The sequence below is a fragment of the Passer domesticus genome, chromosome 7 (assembly GCF_036417665.1).
Source record: "Passer domesticus isolate bPasDom1 chromosome 7, bPasDom1.hap1, whole genome shotgun sequence".
Classification (NCBI taxonomy): domain Eukaryota; kingdom Metazoa; phylum Chordata; class Aves; order Passeriformes; family Passeridae; genus Passer; species Passer domesticus.
The window spans coordinates 60977682-60991675 of record NC_087480.1 but is presented as its reverse complement, the minus strand read 5'-3'; the positions used below and the strand labels follow the sequence as shown (position 1 = coordinate 60991675).

Sequence of the window (13994 nt, the reverse complement as noted above, 5' to 3'; positions counted from 1 at the left end):
TTCCCTTTGCCATTTCTTTATGATCTCTTTTAAGGCATGACAATTTAATTTATTTATTAAATTTAAATTAATTATTGGCTCAATATCACTGCAATTCTGGCAAGACTTTGGTTTATACAATTTTTAAGCACATAAATAGTTCTGGAGACTTACTTGTGTATATAAAATATACAGGATCACATATTGCCACCTCTAGTGTCTGTATATCACTGTTATCTGATTAACTTAATTAATCTTGATTAAACTTTACATCTGTCGTGAAGATTTTTTTAAAAGGCTTTTCTGTTCTCTGTTTTCATGGTAAATGCACAGTCAAAGTATAAAAATTACCAACTTAACTCTGTGGAAATTCCCTGTATGTGACCACCAGTTCCTGTAAATAAGACAAAGAGGGGTTTTTCTGATTTTTGTGGGGTTCAGACAACAAAGGACAGAGATCCTGCATTCAGAACTCTGTGAGCACAGCTTGGGGTTTTTGGGGATGGTCTGAGAGGGCAGCTCAGTAATTCAGTGTTTTGGAGGGCAGCTCAGTAATTCAGTGTTTTAGAGGGCAACTCACTCAGTAATTCAGTGTTTTGGAGGGCAGCTCAGTAGCTCAGCATGGCTGCAATTCAGGGAGAAAGGGTAAGAAATTATTTTCTGAAGCCAAATGTTTGGAAGTTGCCTGTTAAACTTTTGGAGAGTGATTTAAGCATGACAACCCCTAATTTTAAGTCCTTTTTAATACTGGATTTCAGTAGCACGAGCCCATAAATGGTCCTTTTCAAAGTGATGCTTGCAGGCTGAAAGGAGGAGCAGCAAATGCTGATGAATTTGTCGTGGTGTTTCCATGACCCCTCTGTCCTGGAGCTCCTCAGAGTGGCCACTGGTGTCCAGGGTGTGGAGCAGGAGCTCTTGGAGGCAGACAGGGCAGGAGGGATTTGGGATGAGCCTTGGGATGAGTCACCCCTGTCTGAGTCAGTGCTAAAAGCCATTGAGCAAGAGTGGCCCCAGCTTAGCTATTTTTAATATTTGCTTACTCACATTTACTGTACTAAGCTCTTTACAGGAAAGGTAGTTAAGAGCTGTAGTAAGCTCTTAAAGCCCCTGTCTGTGGCAGCAGATCCTTTAATTAATTAGGAGTGATGTCTTCAGTCCTGTTTTTTCCTGGTTTTTAAGGTCTGGGCATAATTCTTGTGTTTGATGCTTCCAGAAGTGCTGCTACTCACAGGATTGCCTCTGGGCCTACAGGGATTAAGTGGACTTTAAAACCAGCAGGAGCAGCTTGGTAGCACCTAGAGGTGTTTATCAACATCACCAGGTGGAATTTTGTCTCCAGAGGGCCGTGGTTAAATATGTGAGTACACATTGCAAGGTTTTAGCCACAATGGAATAAACAAGTCCCAACTTTGCTGTTGCAAAGCCCCGTTGGCAATGCCCACCATCCTTGGGGGGCTGCTGATGCCTTGAGAGGCTGCCCTGGGGCAGAGGCTGGGCAGAGCTCCAGAATAAAGCAGGGATTGATTCACAGGATCTCCTCCATGGATCCACCTCGGGCAGCAGCAGAGCCCAGCCAGGGCTGCCCCCAGGATGAACCCAAATGGCCCCAAAATGCACGAGCGCTGCCGGGGTCTCTCCCTGGGCTCAGCTCTGCTCCATGTGCACATTGCAGTTCAGTGGCCAACCCCACTGCAGCCCCTGCAGTCCCACCCTGCTTGTTTTTCTCTCTGCAGCCCACGGGCTTTGTGCTCCTGGGCTGAGATTGGGATCATTTGTCCTTGGTGCCCAGCTGGAGCAGGAATTGTTTTGTGTCCCGGCTCTGTGCAGAGCTCCCCATCCCCTCGTGTGAAGCCCAGCCCCACACACTAAAGCAGCTCAGAGTCTGAAAACAGAAAACCCAAACCTGAGGCATCACCATGGCCATGCTCTTGCAGTGCCCAAGGTGTATCCTTTGAAGGCCTTTTAATAAATCCCTACTTGATCCTTTAACACTGCCTAGGCTCTGTTCCAGGCAGCCTCTCTGGGCATTGGTTGCATGGGGATAAACTGGAGCTGGCATCACTCCTGTCTGCCCCGTGTCTGTGTGCCTGAGATCCTGGGAGAGCAAAGCCCAAAGATCTCTGCAGCAGCAGGGAAATGCTCCTGCATCCAGAGCTGCCTGTGGGAGAGGGAGGCAGAGCTGCAGCTGGGAAATGTGTGCTGCTTTGGGCTTCTGGAGAGCTGGAAGAAAATCATAGCTGGACTGAAAAATTAACTGGCTGTAAACTTTTATGAAACTGCTCTTGGCCAAAGCAAGAAATTGAGTTATTGTCAGTTTTCATAATACTCAGACAGTGCTGGGAATGCAGATAGAGTTCACATTCCTCTCATAATTTTTGACTTTGAATTCTGAATGTAGAATATATGTTCAAAGTTGAGGTTTTTTTCAGTTTTTCTGCATGATATAAGACTCACAGAACAATGGATCTGGAGTCAAAGACCACCTGGAGCTACCAGAGCCACTGCAGAAATGGCACAAGCAAATATTTTCTAAAAAGAGAGAAATGAATGAATTGTAAACACACACGAGATGATTCAGCCCTACCAGAAGTGTATAGAAGAGTTTATTTGGATTGTTAACCTGGAAGAGGTGTGAGGCTTTCTGGGGCAGGAAAGTTGTTGGTGCCAGGCTGGAATTGCTGTTGCGGGGAGATCTGTGCTGGTGTGAAGTGTGGCAGAGTCTGTGATGGGTGTAAAGGCAAATTTGGGCATTCTGGAACCAAACCCTCAGTGACAGGAGAACCGTGCAAGCTGCAGGACAAAGTTTCAAATCCATAACAGGAGGGGAAAGGAAAAAGGAAAGGAAAAAAAGTCCCACTGCTCATCATTGTACTCTGAAGCCACTCACGTGTCTGACCACCTTTGAACCACTGTTGACACAATTCTCAGGTGCAAACATGTAAAATCTACTCCTATTTAGCCAGTTAGTTAAAAATAGTGGGTGTGTTTGTCCACGAGATCGAATGAATGGAGGGTAAATATTTGGGTTGCTTGCCAGGGTGATGCTGGGCTGCAGCTCGTGCTTGGCAGGGGACTCACACCAGCAAACTCTGAATTGTAGCACAGCATTCACAGCTAAACTGGCAGTGAAAGTTCGTGGCTGGAAACCATTGGTACAGCTTTGGGTGGATGGAAAAAGAACCTGGAATGATGTGTGGGGTGTCTGCAAGCACTGAGGTTTGTTAGGGGGTGGTGCTGGAGGACAGGACTGGATTTACAGGTTCCTTCCTGCTGTGGTGGCAGAGCTGCTCTGCTCAAACAGAGCTGTCTCAGAGATAAAACTGATAGCAGACAAATAACAGGGTGTTCCTCTGGTTGAGGAGAAAGCAGCTGTTAGATAAGAGTTTAGCTGCAGCAGCTGGCAGCTGGCTGTTCACATTCTGCATGAGAATCCTTAGAAAACCTTGGAAAAAGTGTCCTTAGTGTCCCAGAGGAGCCAGAGTTCTGCTTTTGGCCTCCAAAGGGAGGCACAAGGATCCTGGCGTTTGGCAGGGCTCGAGCTGTTTACTGAGACAACTTTCTAAAGGCTTTGTTTGGCTCTCACTGATTGGCTTCTTCTGTTTCAAGTGTTTTCTTCCAGTTTCCTTGTGTTTGATTTTGGGGAAGAAAAGAGCCTTCATCTGGGAGAAATTAAAAGTGTTTTTTCCCAATCTTTGGTACAGTTGGGATCAGAGAAAATCCATTTAGGGGGAGATCTGAACCACATCATTTCTTTGTCATCCTTCCAGGTGGCATTTAGGGCTTAGCTCCTCTTTTTGAAGGTGCCAATGTGAGAACTCAGAGTAGGCAACACGAGGATTCATGAAAGCCTGAAAAGATAAAAGTAATTGCAGGCAAACCAAAGCATGTCCTGGGGGAGGGTTCACTCATCCAGATTTGAACTTGCAGCTTAAAGGGATGAGCCGAGATGGAGATGTAGGATCCCTCTCAGTCAGAGGACTTGCAAACCTCACTTTGGTCCAGCCAAGTCCCTTAACTGTCCCACTTCCTTCCCCTGACTAAGGGGGATAAATGTCTTTACAGCCAACCATGAGTACAGTTGCTCTCTGGTGATTAATTTATAATAAAAAGAAATTTGTGTATGTGTTTGTCCCAACAGATGGGTAATAAATAACTGTATTTCCCATTTATATTAAAAATTATGTCTCAGTGGCATTTGGTTCTTCCTTGGGTTGTCCATTTTTAGCATGAAGTGCTCAAGCTGCTCACTCTGCCCCCACTTTTCTAAACTGAAAACATTTTTTTCTATGCACACCAAACCAGTGCAGCCCAATAATTCCACTTAGGAATTTTTTGGGTTGAAAAAGTCCATATTGTCCACTTTCCATTGAGCCTGACAAGATCTTGTGCACCTTTGTGACTAAATACAGATGGGGGCTACCAGCATTAGAGCAGGATTTTAACTTAATAAAAGAGGAGCAGAGAGCACAGAGAGGGGTTTTGTCAGTAGTAAATCCCAAGTTTATTATGGAATTTCATGGGTTTCAACTCTATTATAGCAGGAATGTTTCTTGCTTAGAGGATATTTTTGTTGGTGGTTTGTTCTTAACAGGTGAACAGAACTGGTGAAGTTTTGTTTGCTTTTGTTTGGGCCTCATTTTAAATTGTGATCCCTTCAGAGTAAACTTTAACAATATCTTCTCACCACATTTGAAAAAGAAAAAAAAAAAAAAGAAAAAGGCAAACCATCAAAAAAGTCTTACCGAGGTGCAAAGCCACCACAGGAAGTACATGACTGCCAGATCTGGGGGTTCAGGGGCTCTGCCCTTCTCACAGGAGATGTAATCAGAAGCTCTTCAGGGCCTTTGGAAGGGACCTGAATGGCAGCAGGTGGTGACATTTATTTTGAGGTGCCACTGTTGCAGTTTGTTCTTCTGAGGGAAGCTGGGCTTGGTCCTTGCCCTCAGGAATTCCTGCTCCGTGGGAGGAACTGGGATCTCCTCACGGCTTTGGGGCAGCTCAGCTCCAGTGCAAGATGGTGCTGGCCTAGAGGAATTTTGTTCCTCCTCTGTCCTAAAGGAGTTTTGATCTCTGCTCAAAAGGCATTTTGCTGCTGCGAGCCCTCCCCTGTTGCTTGTTCCTTCTCTGAGGCCAGGTGACCTCATGCGTGGTGGCAATGGGATGATCTGTAAGGTCCCTTCCAACCCCAGATCTGTGTTTTGGGGGGGGTCTTGCAGGGGCTGAGCAGTTGTGCTCACAGTGTGCAGTTAGTGCTGCCTGGAGAAGAAGGGCAGGAGGGAGCCAGGCCGAGAGCCTCCATTTCGTGCTAAGACATGAAAGCACAAAAGGTCAGGAAGAACATCTGGAGCTGCTCCCCAGGAAGTGGCCGAGCAGGAGGGAAGTGACCCTGCGTGGTGTGTGAGCCGGGGTGGCCGCGAGCCAGCAGCAGGGACCTCTGCAGCAGCTCTGTGGTCACCCAGGCCCAGCCCCTCGGCGTGTTTCACACGCTCAGAAAGCAAAGCCTGTGAGAAGGTCACCTGGTGGGGTTGGAGGGGTTGGAGGAACCGCTTCCAGCTCTCTGTCAGGGTGGGATGTGGAGAGCTGGGCATCGCCAGGGCTGGCACTGATTTCCTGGGCAAGCCAGCAGCTCCTTTCGTTGCTCCTCAGTTGCAGAAAGGGCTCGTTGAGAACGTTTCTCACCAGTGCTGGCCTTGCTAGACCTCAGCTGGTTGCTTGGTTTGGTTTGTTTCTTACAAGATCTGAGGCACCGTCAGAAATCCAGGTGCTGTTGTAATAAATCCGTGCTTGCTTTTTCCTTAAAAACTGGTGAAATGTGGGATTCCCTTGTTGAGGAGCACCCGTGGGTCATGGAGGTTGTTTTGCAGCAGTGGGGTACAAACAATTCTTTTGCAATTGTGGGTAATGGGTTTGGAAAGAATTTTTGAAATTCAACAGAAAGTTGATACAGTTTTGGACATTTGTATATAAGCACTGAGAGTTTTACATCTCTTATGTCTCACTATTCCTCGAGACTGATAATGGAATAAAATCTTTTAAAACTCCTCTCAGTTACTCCATCTCTGTAAAAACTAAGAAAACCAACATGGAATTATCTAAGGAATTATCCAGTGGAACAGGTGCCAGGATGGTACAGCTGGGACCTGGGGATCATCCCTTCTCCACACCTGTGGAGTAAATGAATTCTGTTCAATGAATAGGTGAGGTGAGATGGAGTCTGGCTTATTAAAACCTGGCTTTTAGGAGAACTTGGAGCTCTGAGAGCCTGCAGATGCATAACGAGTCCCCAGAGGTTTCTTCATCCATCATTTCAGCGTGGTGGGATCTCTGAGATCTTAAGGCTCAGGAGAACAGGATGAGGTGACCTCTCTTGCTCCTTCCTCGTTAAAGAGGGGAGGAATTCTCCAGTTTCAGACCTTCATGTGGAAGGAGTGAACAATGAGACAGGTTCACCTCCTTCCTGGTGTCTTTTGCTGCTTAGCTAGGCTGCTCCAGCCCTGCCCTGGCCCTGTGTCCACACAGGGTCTGTTCACAGAATTCATAGAATGGAAGAGACCTCCAAGACCATCGAGCCCAGCCCAGCCCCAGCACCCCAACTCAACCCTGGCCCCCCGTGCCACATCCAGGCTTTGTTAAACACCCCCAGGGATGGGGACTGCACCACCTCCCCTGCAGCCATCCCAGAGCTTTATCACCTTTCTGTGAAAACCTTTCCCTGATCTCCAGCCTGAATTCCCTGGGTGCAGTGCAGGCTGTGAGCTCTGGCTGTGTCAGTGCCTGCAGACAGAGCCCAGCCCAGCTGAGCACAGGCACCTTGCAGGAGCTGTGCAGTGCTGAGGGCACCCCTGAGTCTCCTTTTCTCCAGGGGAGCACCCCCAGCTCCCTCAGGGGCTCCTCACAGGGTTTGTGTTCCCAGCCCCTTTCCAGCCTCGTTGCCCCTCTGGACACTCTCCAGTGTCTCACTGTCCAGCTGTATCATGATTTTCCCTGCTCTGGTCTCCCATCAGCAGAGGAATGGCTGCTGTTGGGGTGGGTTTTCTTCCATTCCCCGTTCTTTTCCATTCTTCCCACTCCCTGGGTCTGTACCATGACTGCAGCGTGTTCTCCTCTCTTGGAGAAGGCAGAGCCATTCCCTGGCTCCTCTCTTCCTGAGCTGTTGCAGTGTGAGCAGAGCTGCTGTGCGTGATCCCTCCTCGCTCTCAGCTCCTCATTCCCATTAAATTCACTGCCATGGAAGTTTTAACTTTCATCCGGAGCGCTGCCACATCCTGCTGCAGTGACCTGCTGAGGTCACTGCCACGTCAGCCCTCAGGAACAAGCTCCTCACAACCCTTAACACTTTCTCCTGCGAGGTGTTGGCCAGGATGGTTTCCCTGGAAGCTTTTGCAGGGTCTGAAATGCCCCTCAGGAAATCAGCGGGAAGAGGCCGCGCTTCCCGAGCCCTGCCGCTGCTGGGAAGGTGCCGTGGCTCTTCTCCAGAGAATTCCCATCCCATCTTCCAGCCCCGAGCTGCCTGGGCACGGGGATCAGAGAGGAGAACATCAAGGAAGGAAAAGGATCATTATTGCCATGTCCCAGGCAGGAATAAAAACAAATTGGCCGTGTAAATCGCTTTAACACTGGAATGCCCCTTCAGCCCTGGGAGCATCAGCCTGAGCAATAAAGCTGGTTTTTAGATGGTTGTGAGGAAAAACGTATTAAAATTAAATTAATTCTGTATACAAAACTTCATTACAGATAAATCAGGTTGTTGTTGGAAGGTTTCTGTAGAGGTTTCTTGAGGCTTTCTTTGCCTCCAAGGAAGCTGATCCTGGTTTAGCATGGAAGTGCTTAGGGTTGACTGTACAAAGATAGAATAATTGGTTGTAAACCCCAAGAATTGTATCATTTAAAGTTATTATACCAGAAATTGGGGATGAAAGAGAATTAAGCACATATTTACAAGCTATAAAAACATAGCTGAAGGTGCCCCTGCTCATTGCAGAGGGGTTGTGACCTTTAAAGGTCACTTCCATCCCAACCAACCACGAAAAATTGGTCATTATAGCATCCCAGTCTGTATCCAAAGGAAAACCAGGCTGGAAAGAGCAGGTAATACAGAAAAAAAATGGGATTTTGTGTTTGTGTGCCCCTGCACCTGCCCCATCCATCACAGGCAGGACAATCAAGGTGGGACATTAACACCCAGCTCTCTGAGAGGGCTGAGAAACCTTTCCCACATCGGTGGCACCTCATGGAGTTCAGAGAAGTGGCTGAAAATGCCTTGGAATGGCTCAGGGAAGGAGCAGGGTCAGTCCTCAGGGCAGCAGGGTGGGTTTGGGAAGCACTCAGGAGCTGGAGAGCTAAAAATGGAAATATTTCATAGCTGTTAATACTAACATGCTGCTAATGAAGCTGGCTGGTTTTCAGTTCTGGAGAACTGTGCTGCACATCCACCACTTCTGGTGAAAATTTCCATTCTGTGCCCTCCTGGCCCTGTTTTAAAACACAATTTTACAGCATGGATCAGTCATATCACAGAAAAACCCAAGGGGAATTATTAATTCTGCTTTGAGGTAAACAGTGTCTGGTGAGATCACTGAATAAAAGCATAGAATAAACACAGTAATAAATAATTAAAACAAATAAAATGTACTTTTGGTGAGAGAATCCTGTGGAAAACAAATAGCATGTGCTCACATATCTAAATTTTCAGTCTCTTAAGAGATTAGGAAACCTGAAACTAGATTGACTGAGAGAGCAAAAAAAAACAAAAAAGAGGAAGAACTTGCAAATGATGCTTCAGAGTGAGTTTTGGCTTGGTCAGATTTTAGCTGGGATTTTCCTGTATTCGTATTTTGGGGACTTTTGCCCTGCAAAGGACCTTCCATCTTTGCATTTGGCTTCCAGGATCCTGGTTTATGCTGGAGCATCTTTCTGGTACAAGAAAGATTTGCACAGAGTTTCTAAAATATTTAATTTCTGCATCCTTCTGGTTCAAGGAAGATTTGCACAAAGTTTCAAAAATATTTAATTTCTGCATCTGCCTTTCATTAGTTTTTGAGGCATGCACGAGTCTAAGGGGGTTGTTTAACAAATACTGTTGTACATTTGTTTTTTTCCTTAAAAGTGCTGGAGCTGCTGGGTTTCAAATGTAGCAAATCATAGCCAGGAACTTGAGTTTTTACCAAATATTATTCTCTCTCAAATATCCTGATGTTAATGGCCAAACTGATGAACAACCCACCTTTAGACTTCCCTCCCCCTATTTTATAATTGTTTGTGATACCAGAAGATTTTGAGGGCTCTGTCTGTGTGTGAGGGAAAGAATTCCTCACCTGGCTTCCCTTGGCCAGCCATGGGTGGCTCAGGATTTTAAATAAGCAGGAAAAGCCTTTACTGGGGGAGTGGGATCTCAAGAAAAGCCATCCTGCATTCCCAAAAATATTTTGGAGGGTGCATCAGAAAGAGCTGCTTCCACTAGGAGAAACAGAAATGAAGTGAAATTAAAATATGCCTGAAAAAAGCAAATGCAGCAGGGGCTGAGCACATCCCTTGGAGAGAAGAGGCAAAAAAATACACAAATAAGAATTTGTGAAGCTCTGAAACCGTGGCAAAGGATAAAAATCACTTTTTCAGAGAGGAAGCATTTGGCTGTGTAGGTGTGGATAAGGATGCTCCGACAGAGCAGGAATTTGTCTGGCTCAAAGGAGCTTTTTTGGAAGATAAAAATGCATTTGGAAAAGGTGAATCCCTGACAATGAGCAGGGGAATGTCTGGGAAGCCCATTAGGAAATAATAAATCATGGATTGGATGGTGGGTTGTTTGGTTCAAACCCAGAAGATTTGTAAATGAAGCAGCACTTAAAGGTTTTTAGGATTCTGGGAATTGCTGTGACTAAAACCAAGAGTAGGAGCTTTTAACCAAAGCAGAGCTGCTCTGTTGAAAAACAAGAAGTTTGATTTATGAATCTGTAAAAGGCAATGGTTTTATATTCCCCCTCACATTTTAAAACATCTGGGCAATCTTTTTAACATCAGGCCCACACACACATTAAAATATATTGAGCTTCAGTTATATGTAATTTAACAGGGGGTTTTAATGAGATTCAAGTTAATATATTTCACCTTTTGCATTTCAGTTTTATGGTGCTGTGCAGAAATAATTCTTGGTTTGTGTGCATATCCCAAAAATCACACTCTCAATTACTTCTTCCCCATATTATTGCCAAGAGATTGTGTCTGGAACCTCAAATTCAGCATTCAAGTGGCAGGGATGGCAGAAAAATGCAGTTTAATTGGGAATGTGTGCCAGGCTCTTCAATATAATTTTATTTTTCAAGCACCAGGGAAGTTGTGTGGCTCTGTCTGACTTTTCCCAGACTAAGCCTCAGGCTTTTAAAGCAGTATTTGCTGAAGTCTGCTAGGTCAGATTAACTCACACTGGTGAAGCAGAAACAATAAACACACATTTATTTGAAACACATTTTGGCAGGGCTGGGGAGGAGGGAAAAAGGAGGGATGGAGCCTGGAAGTGGAGGAATGTTCAGCCTCAGATGAGTGGTGGGTGAGGGCTCCCAAACCAGCAGCACTGTCAGGTTTAGTTTGGACACATTTTAAATGATAATCTGGGAGGTGAAGGAAAAAAAGAGAGAGCAGGGGAGAACTGGAATTAATATCTAATGAAAAATGTGAGGAATGAACAGGAGGAGGAGGTGAAGCACAGAGGAAAATGTACCTGTGGTGTCACAGCTGAGGCTTGTGACGAGAACAATTCCAGACTGAAAACAGGGAGAAACCCAGGGAATAACCAAGGTTTTCTGGCTTTTGGCTGCATCTCAGCAGTGCCCCCAACGTGTCAGAAGGGATCAGGGGATGTGCCCAAACTCCTGGGTGGTTCCTGGGGCTGGCTTGGCTGAGATCACATCCAGATCCCAGTTATTAACAATAACAACAACAACAACAACAACAATAGTAATAATAATAATAATAATAATAATAATAATAATAATAATAATAATAATAATAATAATAATAATAATAATAATAATATCTCTGTTCCTTGGGGTTGCAGGTGGAATTTTATCAGCCTGACCATTTCACTTGTGCCTCCAGCTGTACAAAGCCATTCCTGATAATGTCTATTTTTCCTTTTTTTTTTTCAGTCAGAGTGAAGCTTCTCCTGGGGAGAGTGAAGACCCATTTCAGTTGTGTAGAGGATCCCACAGGCACATAAATGCAGGTGTGTTGGCTTTGGAGGTTCATATTTTATTGTTTTTTGGTGGGAGGATTAATTTAATAAACTATAAAATTGTTGGTTTGGGCTTTTTAAAGCTTAGAAAAACACGGAACAAGGAGCCCAAATAACTCAAATAACTTTCTGCTTTTTCTATTTCAGTACTGGGTATAAAATGCAATTTTCTTTTGAGTCAGAGCTGCCCTGTTGTGCATTCTTGGCAATCTAAAAGTTCTTGCATTAAACCTACTCAGTGCTGTTCTCCTGGAGAGACAGAGAAGTAGCAATAAAAAATAAATGCCAATAAATCTTATAAAATACATCATGACTCATAAACCATCAGCAGTTTCAAACACAAAGGCTGGGAGGGGAGAAAACAATGAGGAATATTTTGCTGTTACGGGGCTGTAAAAATAGAGGCTGACTTTTTAAAAAAGGAAACATCAAATGAGCTGTTTAAATCACTCAGGCTCAAGTGTTGTTTTCCAGCCAACGAGGTGCTGAAGGATGTGAAAGTTATTTCTGCTTTGAGAAGAGAAACCTTGCAGGAAAGCTGTGGCACCACCAGAACAGAAGGGAGTGATTTGGGGCAGAGTTCCCAGAACCAGAATAATCACTGCCATTTCTTTTTTCCCCTTTTGACCTCGTTGGTTTTAGATAAATCCCTACCTGAGCCCAGCCAGCAGTGCTGGATTTGTGCCCTGACAATCCCAACTCCCCTCACGTTTCCCTTTTCTCTTTTCCCTGCACTCCCAGTATCTCAACGTAAAAGAAGATTGCAAAGCCATGGCTTTCTGTGCAAAAATGAGGAGCACCAAGAAGAACGAGCTCAACCTGGAAGCTCAGCACCAGGGGCTGGAAATCCTCTTCTACCTGCAGGACAAAGCCCCCATCTCTTACTCCAGCGGCGAGTTCACCTCGGAGGAGCTGTGCATTGAGGCTGCCCAGAGGTGTTGTGAGTATTTGGGGTTGTTTCAGCTCCCAGGGGCCTGGCAGCAGCCAAAGTGACATCCTCAGTGTGCCAGTCAGAGGAAGAGCCTCCCTGTCCCAATAAATCCCCACAAAGCTGCTTTGACCTCGTGTGCATCCCTCACGTGTCAGGGGCTGTGCTGTGCTCTTCCCTCTGGGCTGGGGCTCAGCAAAACACCTGTAATTCCACAGAAAAAGTGGATTTAATCTCTGTTTGACCTCATAGCCTAGTGAGCTTTTGTGTTTACAGTTCTGAGGTTCTTCCCCCATGGAACACCAAACCTTGTCCAGCTGCTGTGGGGGAGAACAGGGGAACTGGGCAGGAATTTTCCTGCAGCCCTCAAATGTTTTCTTTGCCCACTCCCCCTGGATTCTTGTAATCCCCTTCAGCTCATTTGCCTAATTGCTCCTCTTCCATGGGAATGGCTGAAATGATGGAAATCTGCAGGACAAACCTCACAAATGAGTGCTGCTGTTGTTTTTGAAGAGATTTCAGCACAATGAGGGGTGTTTAACACCCACCTGTTTATGCTGGTGGGCAGCATCTTCTTTTGGGGGCTGTGAACCCACAGCTGCTCCCAGAGCTGGGACAGGAATTCCAGCAGCCCTGGGATGGAGTAAACATCCATCCCAAGCAGATCTGGGCTGGAGTAAATGCAGGGTTAAAGCAGATCAGCCCATTAATGCCACAGTCTGCTCTTAGCTGGACAGACCAAAGCTTTCTCTGGGCTACCACCAAAGCTTTCTGCTTGTTTGCCAAAACCTCCTTCCACCTCTGGGGGTTGAATTTATTAACAAAATAAAGCTGAGAACAAAGCTGTGGGTTTGGTAGAACTCCCTTTTCTGTGACCTGGACAGAATGAAGGTTTAAAGCAATTTCTTTGAAGCTCAGACCTTGGGCAGAACCAGGATTTGAGGATCACCTTAACACCAGAAATATCTGTTTAATCCACCCCAAACCCCTTGGTGACAGCTCCACCTCAACCCTTCCTCCCTAATACTTGTTTCAAGCTAATCCCAGTATCAGTTTCTTTTCATGATCCAATATTTGCTTTATGCTTTTGTGTTTGGGGTGTGGATGTGATTCATCCATTTGTGTGGTTTTGTGCCAGCTGTGTCCCCCCTGTGCCACAACCTCTTCGCTCTGTATGATGAGAACAAGAAGCTCTGGTATGCACCAAACCAGGTGTTCAAGGTGGAGGAAAAGTCATCCTTCAGGCTCCATTACCGCATGAGGTGAGAGAACACACCTGCAAAACGGGATTTAGTGATTTGGGATTTAGGGATTGCTCAGCTCCCGGGGAAGCAGGGAGGCAGGAGGAGACAGGAGCAGCAGGATGTATATCAAATATCTCCTGATTTCTTTGCATCTTTGGGGGTTAACCTGGGAAAAAAAAAAGTTGGAAAAGCACGAGAAGTTGTTTTCACAAAGCTGGGAGTGAGCAAGGTCAGAGTTAGTTGGAAAATTGGCTCCAAACCCTTTGTGTCAGTGCTTTTATGGGTGAATTTGAAGTGTTCCAGAGCAGTGGTTTAACTGTACGTGATAATTCAGAAACGATTCTTTAAAAAAAAATTAAAAATTAATTTTTAAATTTTAAACTTTTTTAAATACAGTGGTGGATTAACTGTACATGATAATTCAGAAATTATATTTTTTTAAAATTAAATTTTTAATTTTTATTTTTTAAATTTTTTTTAATTTTAGTTTTTTAATAGAGCAGTGGATTAACTGTACATGATAATTCAGAAATTATATTTTTTTAAAATTAAATTTTTAATTTTTATTTTTAAAATTTTTTTTAATTTTAGTTTTTTAATAGAGCAGTGGATTAAC

At 45.0% G+C, this 13994-nt stretch overlaps 1 protein-coding gene across 3 annotated transcripts in view; it reads left to right on the top strand.

The window, feature by feature from the left end:
- JAK1 (Janus kinase 1) overlaps window positions 1-13994 on the top strand; it is a 52087-nt gene that overhangs the window by 12497 nt on the left and 25596 nt on the right. The window contains exons 1-4 of one of the 3 annotated variants that reach the window (XM_064429140.1): window positions 1233-1336; window positions 11121-11197; window positions 11948-12146; window positions 13273-13396. In XM_064429140.1, coding sequence (XP_064285210.1) covers window positions 11192-11197; window positions 11948-12146; window positions 13273-13396 — 329 coding nt within the window. In that variant the 5' untranslated portion in view covers window positions 1233-1336; window positions 11121-11191. Of the gene's footprint in view, window positions 1-1232; window positions 1337-11120; window positions 11198-11947; window positions 12147-13272; window positions 13397-13994 lie in introns of those variants that run through there. The other 2 variants (XM_064429141.1, XM_064429139.1) reach the window with 2 other exon arrangements.